At 29.3% G+C, this 27,608-nt stretch overlaps 2 protein-coding genes across 2 annotated transcripts; both read left to right on the forward strand.

The window, feature by feature from the left end:
* The first annotated feature begins 11,750 nt into the window (after positions 1-11,750).
* LOC137822818 (U-box domain-containing protein 30-like) lies at positions 11,751-13,527 on the forward strand. Its single transcript, XM_068627820.1, has one exon. It carries the CDS (start codon positions 12,220-12,222, stop codon positions 13,498-13,500), a length of 1,281 nt encoding a protein of 426 aa, XP_068483921.1. The 5' UTR covers positions 11,751-12,219; the 3' UTR covers positions 13,501-13,527.
* Positions 13,528-22,870: 9,343 nt separating this feature from the next.
* On the forward strand, positions 22,871-26,886 carry LOC137821391 (uncharacterized). The gene is made up of 3 exons (XM_068625960.1): positions 22,871-23,623; positions 23,920-24,107; positions 25,770-26,886. The coding sequence occupies exons 1-3, from the start codon at positions 23,065-23,067 to the stop codon at positions 26,286-26,288; spliced, it is 1,266 nt and encodes a 421-aa protein (XP_068482061.1). The 5' UTR covers positions 22,871-23,064; the 3' UTR covers positions 26,289-26,886.
* The last annotated feature ends 722 nt before the right edge of the window (positions 26,887-27,608 follow it).

Raw genomic sequence — 27,608 nt, forward strand, 5'->3', positions numbered from 1 at the left:
TGTCAGGTTTCATACAGAAGAGATTAAGCCTATAAAAAATCGAAACTGTAAAAAGGGCAAACATTTAAACTTCAAGGATTGCGATTAATGAAATTGTGGTTTGAATTTGAAAAGTAAGGTTGAAAGTACACAATTTTTGAAATTGCCAGCATGATCGGAAAACCCTACTTTGCAAAGAAATGGAATTTTAGGTACGTTTTGAAAGGAGATTTGAAAAAGATGATTCTTGTTTAGCACAAAAAAAACCCCTACTTTGAAATTTCTGAAATAATACACAGATAGACAGAAAGTGGAAACCCTAACAGAGAAATCTTACCAATTTCATATAACCATAGACTCTTGCTTTTGCATGCGGACGAAAGAAGGAAAAAATCTTTCCTTGGTGCTTGATATACTGGGGAATCAATTTGAAAACATGAAAATCAAGAAACAAACCTATAAAAGTAGCGGTGGCGTTGACAGATTACTGAAACCCTAAACAACTGAAAGAGGAGAAAAAGTGATATAATGGCTTAACATAATCAAGTAATAAAAACAAAAGAACCAAATCAGATCTCTGCAAAATTATATTTGAAAAAATGAAAACTTTTTAATACTTACTTAGCAAAACAGGAAAATGAAGATACAAACCTCTGAAAGTAGCTGTGGGGTTGACAGATTCATGAAAAAGGAAAGGAAATCAAAGAAGAGAAAAGGTTGGATACAAAGAGCACAAAACAACATTAATGACTTAAGCCAAGAAGGTAATAGAAACAAAAAAATCAATGCAACGCATGCGGGTAAAGGTTTAAAATCAGATCTAAGTTTACTGAAAGTATGGTTTCATGCAGCTCGGCGAGAGTATTCTTGTTGTGTTTTGGAGGAACAAACCAATTCCCCTTGATGATAAAGATGACTTCAAGGAATGAAAATATTTGACTATTATTATGTACCCCTAATTTTTATGTGGGAACATGTTAGATTAAGGATTTAGGATGAAAATGGGAGTGTCAGATCTTAGAAGTTTAGAAAAGTTTTGAACCAAATGTAATAATAATTATAATCTTGGAATCCCAAATATTGTGTGGCAGAAGATATGAATAAAAAAAAGGTAATTAATATTAATAATGTTGTTGAAATTTTTAAATTTAAAATTTTAAATTTGAAAATCTGAAAAATTAAATATTTGAAGTTTATTAGTAATAATAATAATCTTGGAATTATAAGTGTGCAGAAAAGTCAGAAAAAGAAGATACAAATAAAAAAATAATTAATGATCTTGGAATTGTATAATTTGAAAATATGAAAAATTAAATATTTGAAAAATAATAATAATAATCTGGGAATTGGAAATAAGTTTGCAGATGCAGAGAAGTCAGAAAAAAAAGATATGAATCAGAGAGGTAATTAATGATCTTTGGAATTGTAAATTTGAAAATTTGAATAATCAAAATTTTTTAAGATTATTAATAATAATAATCTGGGAATTGAAAATAAGTGTGCAAAAGCAGAGAAATCAGAAAAAGAATATTTGAATCAGAAAGGTAATTAATGATCTTGGAATTGTAAAATTTGAAAATATGAATATATAAATGGGGCAGAAGCAGAGAAGTCAGAAAAAGAATATATGAATAAAAAGGTAATTAATAATCTGGGAATTGGAAATAACTGTGCAGAAGCAGAGAAGTCAGAAAAAGAAGATATGAATCAGAGAGGTAATTAAATATTTGAAGATTATCTGGGAATGGAAAATAGGTGGGAAGTCAGAAAAAATTAATGATCTTGGAATTAAAAAATTTGAAAATATCAAAAATTAAATATTTGCAGATTAATAATAATAATAATCTTGGAATTCGAAAAAAAGTGTGCGGCAGCAGCAAAATAAGTTAGAAAAAGAAGATATGATTCAGAAGAAGATATGAATCAAAAAGGTAATTAATGATCTTGGACTTTTAAATGTATTTATAGATTTGAAGATTATCTGGGAATTGAAAATAAGTGGGAAGTCAGAAAAAAGAATATATGAATCAAAAAGGTAATTAATGATCTTGGAATTAAACAATTTGAAAATATCAAAAATTAAATATTTGCAGATTAATAATAATAATAATAATAATAATAATAATAATCTTGGAATTCGAAAAAAAGTGTGCGGCAGCAGCAAAATAAGTCAGAAAAAGAAGATTTGATTCAGCAAAATAAGTCAGGTAATTAATGATCTTGGACTTTTAAATGTATTTATAGATTTGAATTTGAATTTCGAATTTGAATTTGTCTGAAGAGTACATTAATGCGAATAAAAATTTAAAACAAAATTGATAACCAAAATAAAGTAAAGAATTAATTTTCTATACTCGACATTACAACAATTTGGAAATTACATCTATCTATAAATAAATTCTGAATACAATATTGAATTTTGAAGCACTAACAACACCATCATATGAATTGGGGTTAGTCCACTTTCAAAGATCAGTTTGTGGTCTTCACACAGTACATGTATCTGACAAAATTTCCTCCATCCACAACCAAATTTAACAGAAGCTTTTTTTGGCCTTAGGATAAAGATCCTAAAAGAAAATAAACACATGTATGAGATTTATGAAATAAACACAAAAAAACACCATTAAAGATTTTATCAGCAAAAAAAATAAACAATGAAAACAACAATGAGAACCAAGGAAGGAAAAGATTTCACCTTGATGCTGAAAAAAAGATGGATATCAACGAAAATCCCATTCCACTTACACTACCGGTTGCTGAAGAAACTGAAATGTATATGGAAAAATACCAGAAAAGATTAAATCAACAGCAAAGTGAAAAATGAAAAAAAAATGAGGACAGACAAACACATGAAGGAAAAGATCTCACCTTGGTGCTTGAAAATCCATTCCACTTCCACTACCGGTTGCTGCAGAAACTGAAATGTAGATGAATATCATTTTGATGCTGTCAAAAATAACAAAAAAACACAAAATCAACCATGTGAACAACAAAGAAACAAATAAACGGTCGAAAAATGAAAAGAACGAAATTTGATCAGAAAAACAAAAAAAGATTTAATTTTTATGCGGTGGAAAAAAGAAATCGTAAATGAGATGAACAAAATCCACCTTGGTGCTTGAACATGGTTGATATGAACGAAAATCCCATTCGACTTCCACCACCGGTTGGTGCAGAAACTGAAATGTAGATGGAAAAACTCCAGAAAAGATTAAATCAACAGCAAAGTGAAAAATGAAAAAAAAAATGATGACAGACAAACCGAGGAAGGAAAAGATCTCACCTTGGTGCTTGAAAATCCATTCCACTTCCACTACCGGTTGCTGCAGAAACTGAAATGTAGATGAATATCATTTTGATGCTGTCAAAAGTAACAAAAAAACACAGAATCAACCATGTGAACAACAAAGAGGCAAATAAACGGTAGAAATATGAAAATAACGAAACTTTGATAAGAAAAACCCAAAAAGAAGAAATAATAACCTGGAGAAATAGGAGAGAACCGCAGGAAACCCAAAGAAGAAGAAAAATCATCAGAAACATGAAAAAAACGAAACTTTGATAAGAAAAACCAAAAAATATTTCATTTTTATGCTGTGGAACAAAGAAATCGTAAATGAGAAAACACAGAATCAAGCATGTGAAGAACAAGGAGGAAAATAAACGGTAGAAACATGAAAAGAACGAAACTTTGATAAGAAAAACCCAAAAAGAAGAAATAATAACCTGGAGAAATAGGAGAGAACCGCAGGAAACCCAGAGAAGATCGGTGCAGGAAACCCAAAGAAGAAAAAAGTTCATCCTAAACATGAAAAGAACGAAACTTTGATAAGAAAAACAAAATAAGTTTTCATGTTTATGCGGTGGAACAAAGAAATCGTAAATGAGATGAAGAAATAGTCACCTGGAGAAGGAGAAGGCTGAAATGAAGAACCCAGAAATGAAGAATAAAGGAAACGCAGAGAAGAAGAAACCAAGAGAGATCGGAGAAGTTGAGTAATAGGAGAGAGAAAGGCTGAAAGGGTATATAAAGAAAGATAGTATTTAAAGAAATGGGATTTTGGACACGTGTAAGTCATATAGAGTGCCACTTGTCACTCCCAGAATGAGTTTCAGCTTGCTATTTTTAGTTAAAATTTGAATTTTTTTCTTTTTGAATTTTTTTTAAAACTTACCCTGGAAGTGCCTTCTATTTGTTATATTTATAGATATGGTAGAAAAAATAAGAAAGGGCACAATGACCATAATACAATAATAAAATTAAATATTAATATAAGGATAAAATGGGAAAAAAATTGAGAGCAGTTAAGTGGAGAATAAGAAATGAGACCATAATATAATAATAAAATTAAATATTAATAAAAGGATAAAATAGGAAAAAAAATTAAGAACAGTTAAGAGGAGAATCCCCTTTATATATAGGTATAGATTATCATTATTTTAAAAATTTATTTTAATTATTATTAATATTATTAAATTTATAATTTATAATTAATTTTAAATATTATTATTATTTTAATATTTTAATGTTTATATTATTCATAATAATAATTTATTATTATTAAAAATTCTTTATAATATTATTATTTATTTTATTATAATTATTATATTATAAATTTATATACATAAAATATAGATTATCTTATAGAATTATATACATTAATTATTTTATTTTTATTAATATATATATATATATAATATTTTATTTTCTTTTAAATATATAATATTTTTATTTTTATCATAAATATATTTAATATTTTTATTTTGTAATATAGTTAATTATGTTGTATATATAATTGATTTTATATTTTTTTGTCAGCGTAATATAAGTATAATAATATAAAAGAATACTATTTATGTGGTTTTCTTTCGTAAATCATTGAATACTAGGAAGAAAAAACTTTTTTCCCAAATCCACTACAATGGATGCAAACGGAATAAATCTGTCATTTCATCAGGATGAACACTATTAACCCAGGTCAAAACACAAGCTTATAGTGTGGAGAGCAACATTTATTGAATATGGGTGGCATGTTTCTATTGAGAAATCTCATGTCTTTAACCCATGAAAGACACATCGAAGTGACAAGAAATAACTTGATCAATTTGAAAAGGTTAATTGAATACATATGGAAAAAATATTTCAGTTATTCTTTAGACACCTATTAAGATTATTATAAAATATTAATTCACTACAATTATTAACTCCATTATTCGTGTTAATCCAAACCTATTTACATAAAAACTCATTTGAGTATAAAAAAAATCAAAATCAAATAAATTTGTATTTAATAACATTTATCATGTCAATAATAGAGTATTAATTATTTAGTTTTTTTTAGGTATAAGAACATTTTATAAATACTCCTAATGAGATGAGTTATTTCGGGTCTATAATGTTTTGTTTGGATTAGAGAGTGAAAAATTAAGGATATAGGAGAGTGAAAGTGTAAGAATTTGAAAAGAAAGTTAAGAATATTTGAATTGAAATATGTTAGAGTGGATGTCTCATGAAAGTTTATTGAAGTTTGTGAGTGATGTGATGATTATTAAAATATTTTGAATTATTTTTATAGGTATAAATTTACAAATTTACCCTTATCTTTAAAAACATTTTTATGTAAACTTGATTTAATTAAAATGTTATATATTATTATCTTTGAATAGTTATTTTAAAAAATAAAAAAATACAAGTTTCTTATATTTTTACAAATTCATTCTTATATTTTAAATAATTAATCAATTTATTTTTTATAATTAGTAATAATAATATTATATTATTTTATATAAATAATTCTATTATTTTAATTATAAATATTTTTTTATTTTATTTTTAATATTATTATTAAATATTTGATATAAATAAAATAAAATAAAAATAATAATTAATAATAATTTTATTTAATTTATATTCATTATAATTTTATAAATATTATTGTTATTTTAATATTTAAATATTCATATTATCAATATTAATATATTTTTTATTATTATAATATATATATATATTTATAATATTATTATTTATTTTGTTATTATATTATATAATTAAATTACATTATTATAAATAATTATTTTAATAATTATTATAAAATTTATATATCATAATCGATTAAGTTAACATATATAATCGTCTATGTTATAGAATTTATATACGTAATCAATTATTTATAGGTTATACCTAGTGGATTATATATATAAATTTTCAATATAATTATTTATCTTTATAAATATATACATATAATAATTTTATTTTTTTATAATTGCATTTTATAATTTAATTATATTTTTTATGTTTTATTATATGTGTAGTATATTTTTAAAAAAAATATAAATGTAGAATGTGAATAATTTATGGTAAAGATTATGAATAAAAATGAGAATATATAAGTTATTTTATATATTTGTGTATGACTTTCTCTCTTCTCCTCCTTATTTCTATGTAATTTTGAGAAAACTCTCTTTCTCATTCTCCCATCCTCTTCTATTTGCTTATCCAAATAGGAAATGTACCTTCACTCTCGTCTGAGTATGCAGGAACAATATACCCCTAATCCAATCAGACTGAAAAAAGAAATGATGCTTTTGTTTTTGAATAGTTATACAAATTAAATAATTTTCATAATTAATTGTTGACGTAATTGATTATAATCCCATGTTTTTTTGTGATCACGAATTTGTTTAGAAGAGAAAAAGAAAAAAAATAGCACTTTAACAAGAAAATTGGGGAAAGAAAACAAGGGTTTGTCTGACACGTAAAAAAAGGATGAAGTCAGATTGGTCCACCAATTGAAAAGGAATTCGAAACCTTGGCTCCTCCACCGAGGGCATGGACTCCCCAGTTGACGAGTCAGCTAGAAAAGAAAAACTATATATTTATTTTATAAAATTAAATATAACATATCTTAATAATTTGCTTTACATTTTATTTGAATATATATTTTTATTAGTATTAAAGTAAACAAATTTATAAAATAAATTAACAATAATAAAAAAAATAAAATTATGTTTTTTACAACAATAAATATTAAAATACATTATAAGAACTATAAATTTGATTTCTTTTTTATAATTTTTAAAGAAAATGATGAATTTTCATACTAACCCGTTATTAGCTCATTCACTAGGTTATTGAATTAAGTATAAAATACTTAAAATATTAAAATAAACCTGTTTTAAAAAAATTATCTAAATAAATTTATTCTCACTTTAATTCTTAAATCATACTTATTTATTTTCTGCACCGAATTTGGGAAACTATAATCAGTACTGAGAGATTTTCTTTTCCTTTTTATTTTATTTTAAAAACATTGAAAAATCAGGTTGACTTAAATTCTAACCTATTTTTTTCAAGTTGAGAATTCACCTCTCAGGTAACTAAATTCTTCAAAAGAAAGAGTATATAGGTCTACTTTGAGAATTAAAATAAAAATAATTTTATTTGAATAATATTTCTCAAATCCAAATTCAAACACTTAAGTTATTTTATTGTTTTTGATAGAATAATATATAAATTTAAAAGAAAAACATTGTAAATAAATAGTATTGATTTAAAAATACTACTAACATTTTAAACAACTTTCATATCTAAATATTTTTTTAAAGCTTATCTATAAATAATTAAAATCAACAAAAAAAAAATTACGGTTAAATTATATATTTTTATTTAAAAAATATTTAACTATTTATTTTCCATTTTTTATTAATCTGATCTATTCGTGTTTTAATATGTCACTTTAAACTTTGAAACTGAAATTTGGATGGTTGTTGTTTTGGGTTTCAAAATTTTAAAAAATCACAATTGTATCTTACTTTCTGAAAAATAATTTTAATTTTACTTTTTTTGTAAATTTTAATTACAAAATAAATAGATCGTTAAAGTTTTGTACCATATTAAAATTAATTTAAAAGTATATTTATGGTGACCGGTTACATAGATATGAGAATGATAAGGATGATAATATTAATATTATCGTGAAAATATGTTTCGAAATTCATAAAAAATATTTTTGAAAAAAAAAGTGAAATTCTTTGAAGAATGAGTTAGAAAAACATTTCTTTGAAAAAGTTATATTTCAAAATAAAATCAGGCACTTACTTCTCAGTATCTGATCACTTGCTTTCAAATTTATTTTCAAACATTTTAATTTTGTTTTGCATCTCTTTCTTTAATTACAAGACTTTATTTCAAGCATTTATTTCTCAGGACATTGGCATTTCTTGTCAGAATTTAAACTTCTGCTTACCCGTCTATGATTGAAGTACTTTGCTTTTACACTGTTTCTCCTTTCTTGGAGTTAAATTATTTTCAATTTTAACTGTAATTTTATACACTATCATTTTAAAGTTATTTTTCTTTCAATACTTTCCTTTAACTTTCGTTATCCAATTTTAATCCTCCCAAGTTATATTTTTAATTTCTGCGTAAAGCTTCTTTTAAAAACTCTGACACTCTGCTAATTGCTTTTGTCAATTAAGTTAGCATTCAATTCAACCACTATCAAGTTTGAATGGAGCACACGTTTTTATGCACATATATAATCCAGTTTAACAAAAACAAAACAGAATTAGCTACTTGTTTACGTATAAAGGTTCAAATTAAATTTTGAATTAAGATTTGAAGTCGTGTAACATGTTATTTAACTGGAAGTTAAACAGTGTTAAATGAAGTTGCGAGAACCACAATTTGATTCCAAGGTGAAAAACATATAAAGCTTTGTAGTGTAGTCCAATTGAAAACCAAAATCCACGTAAACAAAATTTGACTATTAACAGGAAGAAAGCATACGTTTATCAAATATCACATCCCTTTTCATCCGCAGAGTATTCCAACCACACACCAGAAAAATCAACAAAGTAAACAGTATACAAACATAAAGTTGGAATGTCGAAGGCTTGGGTAGATTTAACTGCATCCACAAACGTTGATTTCTTCAATTTTTGATTTAAACGTTAACTAATTTGTTCTTGACAGGGAGATGAGATTTAGAGAATTATTGAAGAGGTTTGTCTTCTTTCTTCTTTTAAGTAGGTTTTCAACGTTTCATTGTGATCTTTCTAGCTTTCGTATTACTTCTTCGGCTCTCGGTCTCGCAGTTTCGGGTGAATGACAAATAGGGGAGGTACCTGCAGAAGACACTCTGACGCTCAAGTTAGTAAAAAGGGTATTCGGCACTCAGGGTGTACAGTAATAATGACATACTTTTCTTCTTAAAATATGCGTTATTTATATTATTTTAATGAACTTATCTTATTGGGTCTGATTAGTAAAATAGATCACACTTAAGACGTATTATCTAATTCTTAATAATAGGTTAGCTTAACTGATTTTGGATTAAATATTCAATGGATAAAGTGTGTCGGACAACCGACCCACCCGTACGGATCTCGGTCAGCTCGAAACCGAACTATGATAATAACCAGTTAATACAAATTTTATGAGTGAAAAAAATAATAAATATTTAAATGTTAGTTTTTGTGTGTTTGAAATTTGAAAAGGAGAAAAAATAAAATAAAAAGTTAAGTTTTATATATAAAAGACATAGCAGTGGGTGATTGAGGAAGCAGGTGTCCGAAATTCGAAGGTGAAGGTTGAAAAGGTGAATTGGTCTCTCCGTGAGGTTGAGATGAGTTGAGAGATGGAAAAAAAAAAGGGTTGGTACGATACACGAGACACCCTTTGGCCTCGGTTAAATGCCAGCTAAATAATTTGACTAGATTTACTTTTTTGTTTAGAATTCATTCTTTGTTTGCAGGCACAGGCAATGGCAATGGCATCCCCTTTGGCCTTTCTGACATTGGTTTTGACCACTTTTGGTGGAAAGAGAAAGAGGAACATGCCCTCGTGCACTTGCTTATTCCTTTTCTTTCTGGCCACGGGTTTTCTCCATTCTCTCTCCCTCACCCTCACCCAATCTCTCCTCTAATTTTCAGCTTCACTACAAATCTTATCCACATAATACAACACACCTCTTTTTTACTCTATTTTATTCTACTGTCACTAGGTTTTCTTTAGATACAAAAATCGAATATGTCTTCTAAAAGATTCCTATGTACTACTACCATCATATTCAAAAATCCACACTGCTTAAGCATTGATGACACCATTCTATAATAGTGTTATTGAAAATACCAAAGTGAAACACTCGGATTCAAAAACCTAAATCCAACTGCACTTCCACTGGTTGGTTCGTGTTTATTATGAGAGAGAACTCACCAAATTCCTTAATCAAGATAAACCCTAAACCATATAATAATGATGTTTGACCGTCCAACTGCCTACAAATAGCATTTCTGCCACCGTGCCTTTTATGAGACAACCAATTAGCCCTCGGAAATGGGAATAAAATTCATCAAAATTTATTTAAATAATAAAAATACTCCTATCTATACTATTTTTAATAATTTCAATTAATAATACATTATGTTTAAAATAGTTTGATACTAACAGCAAGAAATAAGTCATTATTACTTTTTTCAAGAATATCGGTTTCAAGAAAGCTCTATTTTTTACTAGCCAACAAAATATGAAAAATACCATCCGATTTTTTTTTATATATAAAGATTAACATTTATTGAATAGTTTCAATTATAACAAATAAATTACAAGCGATAAATTTCAAGACGTCGTTTTTAACAAAATTAAATCATAAAAAATACTTTTATTTTCCAAAAAAACATTTTAACAAAATTAGTAGTTAAAGTTAAATTCTACAGACAATGAAGGATACAACTAAAAGATTTTAGATATTGTTTATTTGAATAAAAACTATTGATATAGTTTCTATTCGGTAATAGGAAAGAGGACAAAAATCAATACTTTTTTAATAGTTAGATGATAACATTTTTTTAAAAATGTAAAGTATCGTTTAAAATGATTCTACTAACCATATATTTGTTTAAGAGTATTAGAGACTTCCTTAAAGATAAGGATAAAAAATAAAAACATATTTTTATTTATTAATTTTTTAATCTGTATTCTTGTATGAAGGAATGGTGGAATCGAAATAAGGAAGAGAGTAAAAAAAAAAAAGTTGGAAGAAAACTGTCTTGAGAGTTTGAACCAATTGAGTCGAGTGACAGAAACGACGTCGGTTAGCACACTCTTTAATAATTCTCGGTTGGTGGCATCTGGTTACCTTTTTGACTATCTGTCCGGGTCCCAGGTTGCGTCTTCAAGCTCAAGATTAACTCATGCATTGCATACCACACACTCTCTCTCTATATATGTACCACTACAGTAGCAGTATCAGATATTAATAAAAAGGAGCTCAAAAGAAACACACAGCACCACACTCTGTCACTGACCTCAAAGTTAAAATTTTCGTATCACTCTATGCACTCGTGTGCTGCACCCTCGTTTAATAAAGCCTCACCAAGCCCACCCCCTACCCCATCACTACTTCAAAAGGAATCAACCATTTTTAGATCCAATCTAACCCTCATTATTTTAACACATTTTTTTAATCTTTTATCCACATAAATATAATCTCTTGTCACATTGTGAACAAAAATGTAATTATAAAAAATATCAGAATCACTTGATAATTAATTATCTATCTTTGATTTCGTATAAAAAAAAAATGAGAAAATCTTGTAAAACAGTATATTGGAAGCGCTTTGAGAGTAGTTAGGTAGCACGACAGTCTCATAAAAACACAGAACAGAGCTTTTTCTTCCTTGGTGGTTCTATTCCACGGTTATTTGATGCTGGTCTCTGTTGCTTCAACTATATATTTTGTATCATTGGGTACACTGAGGCGCAGTGTTTGTTCTTGGAGTTCTGTACTGTGTTGTGGACTTGATTTTGTTATTCTCTCTCTCCTTTTTTTTTATTTAGTTTTTTAATTATGGTCTGGAGTGGGTGATTTGCTACACTTTTTCGAAGCTTGAGGAGGAAGAGTGCCTCGGTATTGGCGATGAAAATTAAGACTCAATCATGTCGTTCATGATGAATAAGCGGAGCACTACTTTTTTGACCAAAGAAAGGCAGCACAGTTAAAGAAAGGCATAAAAAAAAAAAAAAAAAAAGCAAAGGGTGGAAAATAAAGTTGTCCCTTTGACAAGCACTTCTTAGCTCTCTCTCCACCTTTCTTTATTGCTCCCTCCCTCCCTCCTTTCCCCTCTCCCACACGCTTCTTCTTATCCTCGTTCACAATTTTCCCTTTCTCCAACTCCAACTCGCACCTCACCCCTTCAACTTCCACTTATAGAAAAATCAAGTGCACGTATGCAACAATGCCTCCGTACCAAGAAGACCTAGTGGCAACAGAAACAACAACCACCACGAAGGATGCTAATGGTGCTGGCGTTTTGGATCTGAAAACGTTGATTGAGGAGCTTGAGTCATCCATTGAGGTCCCTTCCGTTTTCATCTGCCCAATCTCGCTGGAGCCAATGCAAGACCCCGTCACCCTTTGCACGGGACAAACCTACGACCGTTCCAACATCCTCAAATGGTTCTCCCTCGGCCACAACACCTGCCCCACAACAATGCAAGACCTCTGGGACGATTCCGTCACGCCCAACACCACTCTCCGCCACTTCATCCTCTCCTGGTTCTCGCAGAAGTTCTTGGCCATGAAGAAGAAGCTCGAGGACGTTCAAGGCACCGCCTTGGAGCTCCTCGACACGCTCAAAAGGGTCAAGGGTCAAAACAGAGTTCGCGCCCTCAAACAGCTTCGCAAGCTCGTCGATTCCCACCTCTCCACCAGGAAAACCGTCGAGGAAAACAACGGGCTTGCCTTGATTTCTTCCCTGTTGGGTCCTTTCACCTCGCACGCGGTTGGGTCGGAAGCAATTGGGATTCTTGTGAATTTGGATTTGGGTTCGGAACTGAAGAGAAATCTCATGCAACCCGCCAAGGTTTCTTTGTTGGTGGACATCATGAACGAGGGAACCATCCAGACCAAGATGAATTGCGCCAAGTTGATTCAAACGTTGTTGGTGGAAGGTAACCCCTCCGAGACCGTTGTTTTATCAAGTTTGAGTCTTTTGGTTGGGGTTTTAAGGTTAGTGAGAGATAAAAAACACCCAACAAGCGTTTTAACTGGACTCATATTACTCAAAATCGTGTGTTCGCGTGAATCGGTTAGAAGCACAATTGTAAGCATAGGTGCAGTGCCTCAGCTGATTCAGCTTTTGCCCACTTTGAACAACGAGTGTTTAGAGATAGCCCTTAATATTCTTGAAGTCTTGTCAACACTTCCTGAGGGAAGATTAGCTTTGAAAGAGTGTCCCAATATTATTCCCAGTGTGGTCAAGTTGGTGATGAGAGTCTCAGAAAGTTGCACACAATTCGCATTGTCGATTTTGTGGGCTATTTACAAGCTTGCCCCTGAAGAATGTGCTTCAAAAGCGGTTGAAGCAGGGTTGGCGGCGAAGCTACTTCTAGTGATTCAGAGCGGTTGCAACCCGGTTCTAAAGCAGAAATCTGCGGAGTTTTTGAAAATGTGCAGTTTAGATTACTCTTCTAGCATCTTGATTTCTAAGTGTATGCTTACTGCCACAATACAATGAAAATGAAGAAAAATTTGTTCATAGTAACTTGGTATACGTATACTTTTTTTTGTGGCAATTGAGAATTGACAGTTGGAACATAACAACTAGTTGGTGGTACTACTAATTAGGTTAGAGTTGGTTGGAAATTCAAATCAGCATGGATCGGATAACGCTGTGTGTTTTTGAAATAATTGTGGGAAGCTGAGTTGTAAGATCATAGAAAACGATAATGCAATAGTAGTCCAATTTATTCTGAAGCCCCACTTTTTTGTTCCGGTGTGTTAGGATTAGCTGGAGGAGGAGGACTCATAAATCAATCCTTTTTTGGTTTAATAAAAAAAAAAGTGAGGAAATAAGAGAGTTTTTTTTAATTGGAATCAAATGAAGATTTTAATTTTTGCTTTTGAAATTCAAAGATATTTTCCCTTTTTATTTCTGTCTAATTAAATAAATAAAAAAATGTGTGCACTTGCTCTGGTCTAAACAGATAATTGATTTACTTTGTGTTATTGCGGGAAGAGTGTAGCGTTGATGACAGGACAGAAAGTGTGGTTTTTGGGAGAAAAAAGATGAAGGGTCAACAAGGAAGAATCTGGATTAGGTGTGGTCAAGATCGGGTGACTATAGAGTATTAAATAAAAAGTGTAGTAATTTTAAATGTTGAGGAAGACGATGACACATAATTTATAGCATGCTTTTTCATATTTAATTTTCACAAATCTCGTCTTCCATGGAAATGGGCGCGGCCTCATTTTATTTGAACAGTCTCAAAATTATTTAACAAATTCTCGCGCTAAATTCAAGATCTTTTTTTTTTCTTTCTAAATTTCAGTTAAAGGGAAACAAAAAGTAGTATACAACATTTACCACCATCAAGGGCCTCTCCTAAGCAAGGTCACTAGGAAACGTATAACGCCTTCTACTCTTTGAATCACTGTTTTCGGTATAATCTCGTTTTTTTATGTCTTTATTTTAGCTCTCATTTCTTAGTAAGAGTTTCAAAGACAATGCTAAATAAGATTCTCTTTAACAAGATATCAGTAAGAGTTTCAAATAAAATCTTTTAAGTGTGAGAATTATAGTCTATTGGAAATTTATCCTTAATTTAATGAAAAATTATGCTAATGAATATTGGTAATTGATTCATTAAGTATATTTATTGATTATCGTTATTCTTGGATACAAAATGCTTTGGAAGAGGGAAAGTTACAACTAGAGGAGGTTAATACAGATGATAACTGGTCTGACATGTTGACCAATGCAATTTCACCTAAGAAGCTAATAGACTGTTGTAGGGGAGCTGGATTATTGATACCCTTCAATTAAGTCAGGAAGATTTGTTGAGAATCTCTTCTTAATTTAATAGGAGACCATGACCAATGAATATTGGTAATTGATCCATTGAGTATATTCAGTGATAAACATTTCAAAGTCTTTGAATTATATTTCTTTTGAAGACTATGAAGTCTAACCTAAAAAGTTGAAAATAGTAATTTCAAAGTATCTTGAAAATGTAATAAACATTAATTATCCTTTATCTTTTTAGGAAAAAGCCTTACTCTCATTAGAAAACTTGTGAGAAAGAAAAATACAAGTAAGGGAGAAGAACAACATAAAGAGAAATGAAAGAATAGATATCCACTATGAGATTAGAAATCCTAGTGAGATGATAGAGAGACCTTGTATTATATCTTTGTTGGGTGAGATTGAGTCTTATCCTCAGAGAATAAGAGAAACAAATATTGTAATACTACTTTCATAGTGGAGATATTTTATGGACTAGGTTACGTGGGTTTTTATTTCTCAACTTAAAGAGGTTTTTCTCACATTAAAATTTTTCGGTGTCATTTTCTCTTTTGCTCTATTTTTTTTATTTGTTTATTGTTTCCGCAAGCGTCCATTTGTATCTACACAAAAGAACAAGAATTAATTCTAATTTTTCCAACACTAACTATTTATAGCACTTTGAGATGAGTTTTTACTTCTGGATCTGCATAAGTCAAAGTCTTCTTTTTGAGACCATTATTTATTTAGGTGATTTGCTAGGTAAATAATCGTTGTTAATTTTCCTTAGCCACCTAATTTTTCATAATTATGTTCAGGTTAATAGGTTAATGTTTGTGACACTCTAAATGAATATGCCAAGTTTGCATGATTCTGATTTGTTTGGTATTTCAATTCTGCTATGATAACGAGGTACTTGGTATGGCTAAGATGTGAGAGTTTTGGGTGTTCTGTTTCTAATCTCTAACATACCAAGATAAAATAATACTTAATATTATCTAGATGTAAGAATTATTGGTTACGTATATATGGTATACAACAAATTACTTTTTAAAACATTTTTTCTACTATTTTTATCATTGATTAAAATTTATAATTACGAGCAATACTTATTGAACCAAAAGTAAAACTCGCATTTTGTGTGTGAATTTTTGTAAATTGAAATAAATAGTCAATTTGTTTGTTTAATAATGCGTTTCTGACATTTTTAAGTATTTAGTGATTATAACCTAATTGGAAGCTGAAGTGAACTGGTAATAGCTTCCTTCTATATCTAATATCTTATGATGTGTTAGGTTTTCGTTCTAAAATCATCAATGTTTTACTATGTCTAATGCTACTTCAACATTATTGATGTTTTATAAATTTTAGGTTTGTAACACAGCTTTTCTTACATATTGCGTACTTATTTTTCTCTGCTCGCCCCTTATTGTAGGTCACTGATTTTATTTTTATCACCTAGGCTTCGTTTGCTACTATTTTTATCACAACATATATTCGAGCAAAAATAAAAAACAAAATAGTTATACAATTAACTCTATCATTTGATTATATGATGCATCTTTTATATTTTAAAATATAATGAATAAATAAAACAATAATACTATATAAATGATAAAATAAAATAAAATAATATTATAATAAAAATAGTTTCTTCTACTTTCCATTTATTCTAATCCAACTAAATTTTATTTTTACTCACTTATGAACTATTTTCCATTCATCTTTTGGTTTTCACTCCGTCAATTTTTATCGCATAATTCAAATAAATAGTTTTTGTTATTGTCCCCAAAATCATCTATTCTATTGTAATGGAAGTTATTTAATAATGTAGATTTTAATATTTTGTAGTTACCTATAAGTTTCGGATTTATCTTCAACATTAATAACCTAAATATCCATCATCAACTATTAAATAAAATAAATATTATAAATTTAACTATGTGTATTTATAAAATTATCATTTTAATTATTCATAAAGTATATTATAAAAAAACTTAAAAAATATATATTGTTAACATAAGTTTTTTGAGAATTTCATAGTGTAAGTTATTACATTAATCATAAATATAATTGAATTAATGAAATTTTATATGTAGGAATGACAAAGTGGGTTAGGTCCAGCGGGACGGGTCAATCTTTTGAAGTCGTCAGCTTATATTGGGTCGGTCCGTTTAACCCACCAATCCGGATAAGGCAAGACAGGCTAGCTGTCAACCCACCTTCTTCAAATTTTGCATTTTTAAGGAAAGATGTCATGCTTTTAGAATTAAAATTGGCGGTGGTCGATGTGTTTTTATATAATTTTATTTATATTAATTTCTTTATACATAATTTGATTAATTGAATTATTATTGATATTTACTTTATTCTATTAGACATTAAATCTTCTCTAATTAGAACATAAAAGTTTGATTCAATTTTGTTGTCTAAAAAGTGATACCAATGACTACAACAAAATAAAAAAATAAATAAAATTATAAAAAAAAGAAAAAAATTGAAAAGTGACGATTCTGTCAATCCCGTCCCACTAGAGACAGGCATAAGATACAAAGAAATAGATCAACACTTACTTATATGTTAATTATATTTAACACATACTCAAGCGAGTGCATATAATCATAAGCACCAAACTCCTTACAGATATAAAGATATCGAGTACCATTAAGATAAGTCATTTCACAATAGAGAGAAAAACAACTCTAGAGAGAGAGAGAAATGTCAACGATGCTTCGATCACAAAAACAATACTAGATTAGAAAAGAAAAAGAAAATAAGACAACGAGACTGACATTTATGATTACGACCGAAAAAAATGTTAGACGCGCCATCGTACACAATGACAAACGAATTTGAAAGAAGGACACACTAATGTACTAGTGGAAGGAAGGGGAGGAGGTAGGGTATTCGGTTAAAGCTGGATATCTCTGTCTAAGGGGGGGCCGAGTAGGGGAGAGAGAGGGAGAGTTTATGAAGTTCTGGAAGTGTAAGGTTGTACCTTCTGCACATGTTACAGCTTGGAGGGTGTTGGAAAATAAGTTGGCTACTAAGGCTAATTTGGAAAAACGTGGGATCACGGTGGTAAGTTTTGTGTGTAGTCTTTGCGGGATGGAGGAGGAATCTCACACTCATCTGTTCTTTGAGTGTAGTTTTGCGTGGCGTGTGTGAAACCTTTGTTGTGCTTGGTTGGGCGTGCAAAGTGTGTTTCATAATGTTCCACTGCTAAATTTCTATCAGTTTAGGTTGAGCAATGAGTTTGTTTCGGTAAATGAGGTTTGGGGAGTGATTTAGATCGCGGTCGTCAACGAAATCTGGAAACATAGAAACAGAGTAATATTTAAAGGGGGTGTAATAGATGTATTGGAAGTATTCGCTTTGGTGCAACTAAAGGAATGGGCTTGGGTTACTTCCAAGTCGCAGGATGCAATCTTTTCCTTCTCTGATTGGTGTATTGATAATTTGGTCTGTATGGAGATGATGTTTTGATGTTTTGTTTGGGTATAAGAGTGTGGATTGTAGGCGGTTCTTTCCGAATTTATTTAAGTATTTAGGAGTTGGCGGGGTGTGTGTTGTAAAAAAGGTTAAAAGTCTTTTATATAAGAGTTAGGTCACCCCTAAAGTGACTCACATTTATTCATTGTTTATTGCTGATAAAAAAAAACACTAATGTACATGAGAGAGCATTCTTGAACTTGTAACTTGTAAATTACTAAACTAATAATTAAATTTATAAAATTTGATTAAACTTCACTGTTGAACAATATAAAATTTTGATTCTCATCTACAATATATATATATATATATATATATTCAATATTATATATTTAATATATTTTTTATATTGAAGGTTTCTTTTACATGTATTATATATACAAAATTTTATATTATTTTAAAATTACTTAATTTATTGTGTATATAAATTGAAATTGACGTAATATCTATCTTTTAAAAATATATTTAAATGTGAATCTTTTACTTATTTTGTTCAATTTTAACAAAAATTTAATAGATCATTGTGCTGGTATGAATTTGTAATTTAATGATTTAGTAAAAGTTATTATACAATCATAATTTCTATGTGATAACAATTGTTTTGATTCTTTAAAAATCAAAGTTTTAGTATATAACCATATGAAGTTTTGGGTATGTAACAAACTCAAACCAAAACTTGTTTCTAGGTGTATGAGTCTCTAACATGACAAAAACAAGCTTCCATTATGCATGGATGCATGATATGAGTTATAAGTACATTCTAAAAAATTGAAGAAATTAACCTATAATGGAGTTGAAGGTGGGGATGTGAAAATGGAGCAAAGGAGTGAGAAGAGTATTGTTGAAAAGTTACTGAATCAGGCAATGAATACTAGTACATATTTTTTGTGTTTCAATAAACAAAACAAAAAATGGGAAGTGAAAACAACAAAATCCTTAAATACTTTATTAAAAATAACTTTAATTTTCAACCCAAATGAATAGCCCAGTGTAGAATGGATAAAATATAAAAACAATAAAATAATATTTATTTTTGTATGTTATTTCATACATACTAAAAAAAGTAGGAGATCTGATTCTATTTCACTTGAAAAGGAAACACGTCATCCTAATTAATTTGATTCGGGTTTCATTTAGATATAATTGGTAGTATTGATTTTAACTCTCAAGTACAAATAAATAAAAGAGAAAAATACATTATTTTGTGTACGAGGGATATAATGTAAAAAAATGAATTTATGGTAGATTTTAAATATACAAGTACTTGCATACTTTTATTTAAAAGACAAGCTTTTTACGTTCAATAAAAGTTAAGTTTAGTAAAAAAAAATAGTTAGTTTTACACCATATTACGAAGTTATACTATTATAATTTTTTATTAATTTGTGGTGTAAAAGTTTTTACATGATTCACAATTATCATTAACTCAAACATGGATAACTTTTATGTAATTTATTAGATTAAAAATATAATAATTTATTATATTTTTCATTTTTATGCAAAAAAATGTATTTGTATACTTTTAAGTCATGTTTTTCATTAAACAGATAAGGATGAAAACTCATTTCTACAAATGGCCCCATCACAAATAAATAAAGCATAAACTTAAATTTACATAAAAAATATATAAGAAAAGAATGTGAATTTGTACATATCTATACATTGTGTTGTAGTGCATTTGAATTAGTTGATGTGGAAAAAACTTTACAAAATACTCTCATATATATAGATAGGTGAATTTGCATATTATATGTTCCACATGTTGCTCAGCTTAGTCACTTCACTGTAATGTTAATAGTTGGGAGTTTCTAATATGGTAGTAAGATATGTTCATGATATTTTTTTGTGAATATGTGATTTATTTCTTTTATTACAGTATTAGATTGGAGTTTGATAGGTAATTATACTAATGATATGAAAAGCTTATGGTTATTTAGAGAGGTAGATAATGAGTTAAGGAATAGTTTGAAATTTACCATTCATCTCTTAAAGTTCAATCTTACACTTATGGCTTGCATATTTGTTTTTCTTTAAATTATATTATTTTTTATCAAATAGGTTCAATAAAAAATTTGGTTAGTTCACCTTTCATCTTTGATCTGATTTTATTTTTCACTTTTATTTTGAAATTGAACATGACCTTTAAAATAGATAAAAAAAACAAAAAAAAAACTCTCCGTAATATATCATTTTTCAATAAATTATTTCTCTAAACATTAAAAAAATTAGACAAAATAAAATTGTGATTAATTCATCAACTTCTTTATCAATATTATAATCGTGCATGACTTTACTATAATTTTAAATAAAATTATATATATAATACAGTTTCTCTATGGTGAAGTCTTGTATATAATTAAAAAAATTATATATTTCAATAATAACCAGATAAAATTGCACTGGTAAAAAATCTTCAAAGTAATTATTTGAATGTTGAGAGATTAGACTTTTGTGAAAATATTTCTTATATAATCATAAAACTAATATTATTACACTGTTTTAAATATTTTGGATTGTCATATATTTTGTTTGTTATAAGTAATCCATGGTTAATAGTTATTTTATTATCATCTAATTGTCTTTACATTTATGGTCAATATTCAATTTAGTACCGTGATTTAAAAAAAAATTAATTTGGTTCCTATGTTTTTTTACGTGACAGAGAAAATGTTTATGTGACAGAAAAAGAGTGTTTACGGAGAGAATGTGTTTATGTGAAGAGGGGTGAGATTGAGAATTATTATTTATTATTTATTATTATTACTATTATAAAAAAAATTAATAATAATAAAAATAACAATAATAATAGTATTAGTAACCGTAGTAATAATAATAAATTCCCTATCTAACACCATTTACACTTTTATTTCCCTAACTAGCACCCTTTTGTTTTTATTTCCCTATCTAACACTCTTTTGTTTTTATTTCCCTATCTAAAACCATTTAAAAAATAAATTAAAAAATAATTTTTTTTTTTTGTTATTTTAATTTTGAATACATTAAAAAATAAATATTTTTAATGTTTAAAATAGTTAGAAATATAATTAATGAATAAAGAAATCTGTTTTTACAAAATAAAAATAAAAAAGTAATAAATTTAAAATGTTTAGTTTAAAAATTATTTTTTAAGAATGAATAAAATAAAAAATTAAACTATACAACAACATAAAAGTTGAATATATAAACATAAATTAATATTTATTTTTATTATTATTGATGATGTAATTATGTTAATTTCAAGTAAAAAATACAGGACATAATTATAAAAAAACAAAGTTAAATAAGATTGTTACGGACATAAAAGAACAACATGATCCGAAGAAAAAAAATGTTTATATTGTCAAACAACAAGACACACATACATAAAGAATATGTCCCAACATTACTGGATTGTGCACTTCTCGTCATTAATTATGTTTCATTTCGCACAAACTATTTAATGTACCATTGAAGAAAATATTAAATGAATTATCATCTTTCATTTATTTTCATTTTTATGATCAACATATACTTATTTAGTATCGCTTTATATCTCTTATATTTATCTTATTTGGATTTATTTTTATATATTTTATCTTTATCTTAATTTATTTTGCCTTTATTTTATATCTTTTATGTTTTTAGTTATTATTTTTTTTCTACCATTATTTTTTTTATTGTTGCTGTTTTTATTTTCTAGACTTTTTTTTTTCATTTTTTGCTTCTCATTTTTAAGCATTAAGTGTAACATTTGCATTAGTTTTTTTTTTAGGATTTTGCATTTAGATAGACACTTCAATATTACTTGTGTATCCACTATTAATCAATACTAATTGACTTTGTTTTTTTTGTAATTATGTCATGTATTTTTTACTTGAAATTAACATGATTACATCATCAATAATAATAAAAATAAATAGTAATTTATGTTTATAGATTCAACTTTTATGTTGTTGTAGGGTTTAATTTTTTATTTTCTTCATTCTTAAAAAAAATACTTTTAAACTAAACATTTTTAATTTTTTTATTTTATTTTATAAAAACTCATTTCTTTATTCATTAATTATATTTCTAACTATTTTAATCATTAAAAATATTTATTTTTTAATGCATTCAAAATTAAAATTATCAATAAATAAATATATTATTATTTATTTTTTTATTTTTGAAATGGTGCTAGATAGGAAAATAAAAAATAAAAAGATGCTAGATAGGAAAATAAAAACAAAAGGATGCTAGATAGGTAAATAAAAATAAAAGGTGTTAATTAAAGAAATAAAAATATAAATGGTTTACACCTCAATTTCACCTTTCTCTCTACATAAACAAACTTTTTTATTTCACATAAACATTCTTTCTGGCACGTGGTTAGGTAAGACTTAACGAAAAGATAAATTTGAATATATTTTTTAAAATATAAAAACAAAATTGATTTTTTTTTAAAACTATAATATTAAATTAAATATTGATCCGAAATATAAAGATAAAAAAATATTAAATCTTTTATGATTGTTGATTATGGTACTGCAATTTCAATTCAACTTCCGTTTGCCTCCGTTTTGTAGTTAAACACGTGACTCGGTGGATTTCGTCTTTGTCTCATCTGCATTTCAAATTCCATTTGTTTCGTTTCAAATTTTGTTGTAGCACTGTGACAAGTTAGAGCGACGTGTCGAATTAAAGTGAACGTCCACCGTAGTACACGAATCACCTGATCCACGCCCTCTACCCTTCCCTTTAACAATAAAAAAATTCGAAACCATAAACCTTTTCACAGGTCACAGTCTCCGATTCCCCATTTTTTCTTTCTTATTTTAAAAATAGAAAATGTCATGGCTGGCTAGCTCCTTCGCAAATTCTCTCCGACTCGATGGCGACGGAGACGACGAAAACGACACCGTACTCGATCCACCTACCACGTCATTGAGAGACCCCCTGCAGCCGCAAACACGAGAAAATGCATTCGGATCAGAATCGGAAGGAGAAGAAGACGAAGAAACGGAAGGGCGTGGAGTCAAAGAGGACCTCGACGAAATCAAGCGAACCCTAACTCGTCAATTTTGGGGAATGACATCCTTCCTCGCTCCGCCATCAACGGATTCTCATTCTCTTTCCCTTTCTCATGTTCAATCCGATCCCTCTTCGTTCATCTCCGATCAATTAACACATCGCTCTCTTTCTCCGAACGAAGAACCGCAATTGGACGAGGCTGCCGTTTCCAATCGCTCTAATCCGGTTACGTTTGGATCCGATTCGGAAGGGAATTGCGGTATCGAACAAGGTGCGGTTGGAATCACGGAGGAGGTCTTGGCCTTCGCCATGAACATAGCTATGCATCCCGAGACGTGGTTGGATTTTCCTATTGATGAAGAAGACGACACCGACGGTAACTTCTTGCAGACACTCACTGGAGCGAAACGATTTTTTTAATTGGATCTGATCACAGAACGATTAATGCACATATTGCATCTTTAATTGGCTGTAGTAGTTATAGATAGATCGGATAGCTCTTGACTGTTAAGTATAGCTTATGTTACGTGTTAAATGCCTTCGTAATTTAGATAATAATGTCTTGACAGTATTGGTGATGCTATGATTTCTGGAGTTACTTGATTTAATTGGATTCATTTACTCATCGTTACTCGTTGTTTGAGTTTTTGACGTGGTGAATCCTACTTGTAGATTTTGACATGTCTGATGCACAAGAAGAGCATGCAGCGGTTGTTGAAAGATTAACTCCGAGATTAGCTGCGCTCAGAATTGAACTATGCCCTTGCCATATGAGTGAAAGTTATTTCTGGAAAGTGTATTTTGTACTTTTGCATTCAAGGCTTAACAAAGAAGATGCAGGGGTTTTGTCTACACCCCAGGTCAGTTACATGGGCTTTTGCTTTTGACTTTCATGTCGTGCTTGCAATCAGCTTCACCAAGTGTTTTGTAACCTATTGGAAGACGTTGATGAAGTCATTTTTAAATGTTTTCACCGTTTTTATTATGATTGCGTGAATCCTTTTGGCTAGGAATGAAGGTTCCAATATTTTTTTATTTCATGGACGGACAAGCTCTTAGTTTGAAATCTTGGTTTTCAAAGTTACCTGATGGGCTTATATTTGGGAATTAAATTACCAGATAAAAATGACCAATCATCCATTGTGATTAAGTGGGGAATGTTGTGGCGTGTAAATAGTTGTAATAATAAATCATGCTAATGATATGGAGTCTTGCATTTATTTCCTTCCTTCATGCTGCTCAGTTCCCTATTTTCTACGTTCTGGAATTTGGTCATTTTAGCTAAAAATGCTCTCTCTCTCTCTCTCTCTCACACACACACACACACACACCTATAATACGGTTCAAAGTCTTTCTCAGTGGTTCAAGTTATTTTATACTGGAATTCATAGAGTTTGTGCTTTCTGATTTGTTCTTTGTATCAAGATGAAACTGTCAGTCTCTTAATGATTTTGTCTGTGAATTCCCGTTTCTCAATGATTATATAAACAATATTTAAATATGTGCCACTTAGGAACTGTTTATACGAACTTTTTTATGATAAAGGGGAGACAAATAATTAAACGAACTTCTCCATAGGTTAAAATTAGCTTATGCATAAGGTAAAAATAAAAATTTAGAGAACTACGTGAGAGAGTTTTTATAAATTAGTTTATGGAAAAGTTAATTTCAATCTTTATTCTTACTTTTCTCCTTTTGAATTTCTTATGGAGAAGTTCGTCCAATCAAACATGTAGGAGATTTCTTTGGCTTTCAAAACATATTCTCCTTACATTTCCATTTGTCTTTCTGTTTTCTCTTTGGACTTTAATAAGCGCAAATCTGCTTGTTATGTGCTCCATGTCGTAAAATCTATTTATTCTGAGTTTTATTCTCATTCTTTACAACATATTTCTTTTAGCAAGGAAGATTACTAAATTGTGATGCATTTTTATTCACCAGTGCTTCTCTATTATGAAAAATATATGTATTGATGATGTTGTAAATGTGTATTCGTTTGTCTGTTCTAAATCTTGACGAGGCATGTTATTGATATTGACATTGTTTAGGATTAGTAAGTGCTTATAATCTGCATTCTTCAATATTATGTAACATTCAAAAAATAGACAAACAGTAAGCCTTGAGAAGAAAAGTCCCTTTTTATACATAAGGTGTGTATAAATTTTATTCTCTTATTGACTATTTATAGTTATGCATTATGATTGGATGGTTAATAATTGAATTGGTTGAAGTCGTTTCTTCTTCAAGTTTCAAATGTTTATAATGTAGTTTCTTTGAAAATAATGTAGTTTCTTTGAAAATAATGTAGTTTGAAATTGGAATACGTTGGATATATTATTGTTCCATATGAAGAAAAATTTATTTATTTATTTAAGTGTGCCTTTGCTTAGGTTGGTTAAGTGATCATCAGAATATTGGTCTCTAATGTTTACTTGCACTTCTAGATTCAGCTAGTATTGTATATCTACCTTAATAGGTAGATGAACTTTTCTGATGTCTTAGTTATTTTATAACACTTGCAGATTACGGCAGCCAGAGCAATGTGGATGCAGGAATTGCATAAACAAACAAAGCCTGACTTTGAATTTTTTGGAAGAAGCGCTTCCTACCCAAGAGACAACGCACGGCACAATGAATTAACTCCCAGCCTATTAGATGATGCTTATTCTGGTGACATGCCTAATAAGACATATGGATATAGAACAACCTCCTTTTCCGCGAGGTCAGATCACGAGACTGACAAATACATGGTTGAATCTTCTGGAACGCATTTCACTGATAAGTCTGTTATTGAGGAAAATTCAATTATTAAAACTGATAACAAGGATTCGATATGTGGTCGACTCTCTCAAATTATTATTAAGGACTATGATGAAGAGGACGATGTGTGGCCAGAGGAAGATTCTGATTTAGAAGGTTACGGTGGAACAACTCACCCCATAATAGTAAATGAAGAAGACATATCCTTCAGTGATCTCGAGGATGATGATTATGGCATTAAACCTGTTAGTTTAAGTACAGGCGGTTTGAAGTTGGTTTGAAACTTCAGTCCGGACACAATTGGGCTAATTTTAGGGCCTGTAGATCCTCACTCAGCACTAAGAACAGTAAAGAAAGTTATCTGACTTTTGGAAAAGCAAGAGTGCTAGTGTCTGGAACATTCTTTTGTATATAAAGAATGGTCAACGAAGTTGATAAAATGCCGTGATGCTATGTGAAGCTGTAAAAAGAACTTGTTAATCCTTTTTTCCCTACATCTTTTTTGCCACAAGGCTAGGTATGGGTTCTAAGTTGCATGCCGTATTTTGAAACAACTCACGAAAAAGAAAGAGTGGAACTAAGACTGTGATTTATGTTAATCCCTGTTTTTTTGAGATCCGAAATGAGAATGTGGGATGAAATATATGCTACAATCCGAAGGACAGCTCTCTTTCTGAAGGTACATCATATAGGTGGAAGAAGTGTATATAAAATCTCTTATTTTGTCCTCAAAAATAGATATTGGATTTTCTCATATATTTTTGGCGGTTGTAGTAGGGATTGGGGTGCTCCTTTTGTTCCTTTCTATTTTGGGGTGTTGTCCTCCTGATGGCCTTGCTGTAACTCTGTCTGAAAACAATAAAGTGATTATTTGAACAACTTTGAATGATCGGATGGCATGATATGAAGGAGAAACAGAAGGTTGTAAATTTGGAAGGGAGAATTTTACTTTTTACAATGACCCGAGTTCCATTGTGCATGAGCGTTTTAGTGATATACAAACGATTTGCTAATCATTATTTAAAGGTAATGAATGATTGATATTTCAAGTTTTTACTTGAAATTACATATTACATATAATTTTAACATTTTAAAACTTTTGTTTTTACCTTGACGGGGGTAGTGTCTGAACGGGAATTTTCAGGCATCTGAAGCTGCGAATTAGAATCTTCTATTTATTCAGTATGAACTAGAAACATAATTATAAAACAAATATTTCCCTTACCTGGATGATATTTAGGAAAAAAAAATTATATACCAAATATTCGCTCAAAATAATGGATAGTGAAATTGATATAGATTAGCCACATAGGCTAGTTGCTGACTCTGCAATTTCCCTTCCTTAGCAAACATTTCACATGTCGTTTCCTCGGTGTGTCTTGACTCTATAATGATGATGGAAGCTTTGTTGAGCGCTAATTCATGAATAATCTTTAGTCGTGATGAACTACTAAAAAGCTGAATTTGTTTGAATACGTTTGGAATTTGAAATTAGTTCTGAATCATTTTACTCACCAAGGTCACCCAATGGCAAAAACTCTTCAACCTCTGCCGCTGGTTTTAGCTACAGATCCTGAGTTAAGAGAGAAAATAAAGCATTT

The sequence above is a fragment of the Phaseolus vulgaris genome, chromosome 9 (assembly GCF_000499845.2).
Source record: "Phaseolus vulgaris cultivar G19833 chromosome 9, P. vulgaris v2.0, whole genome shotgun sequence".
Classification (NCBI taxonomy): Eukaryota; Viridiplantae; Streptophyta; class Magnoliopsida; order Fabales; family Fabaceae; genus Phaseolus; species Phaseolus vulgaris.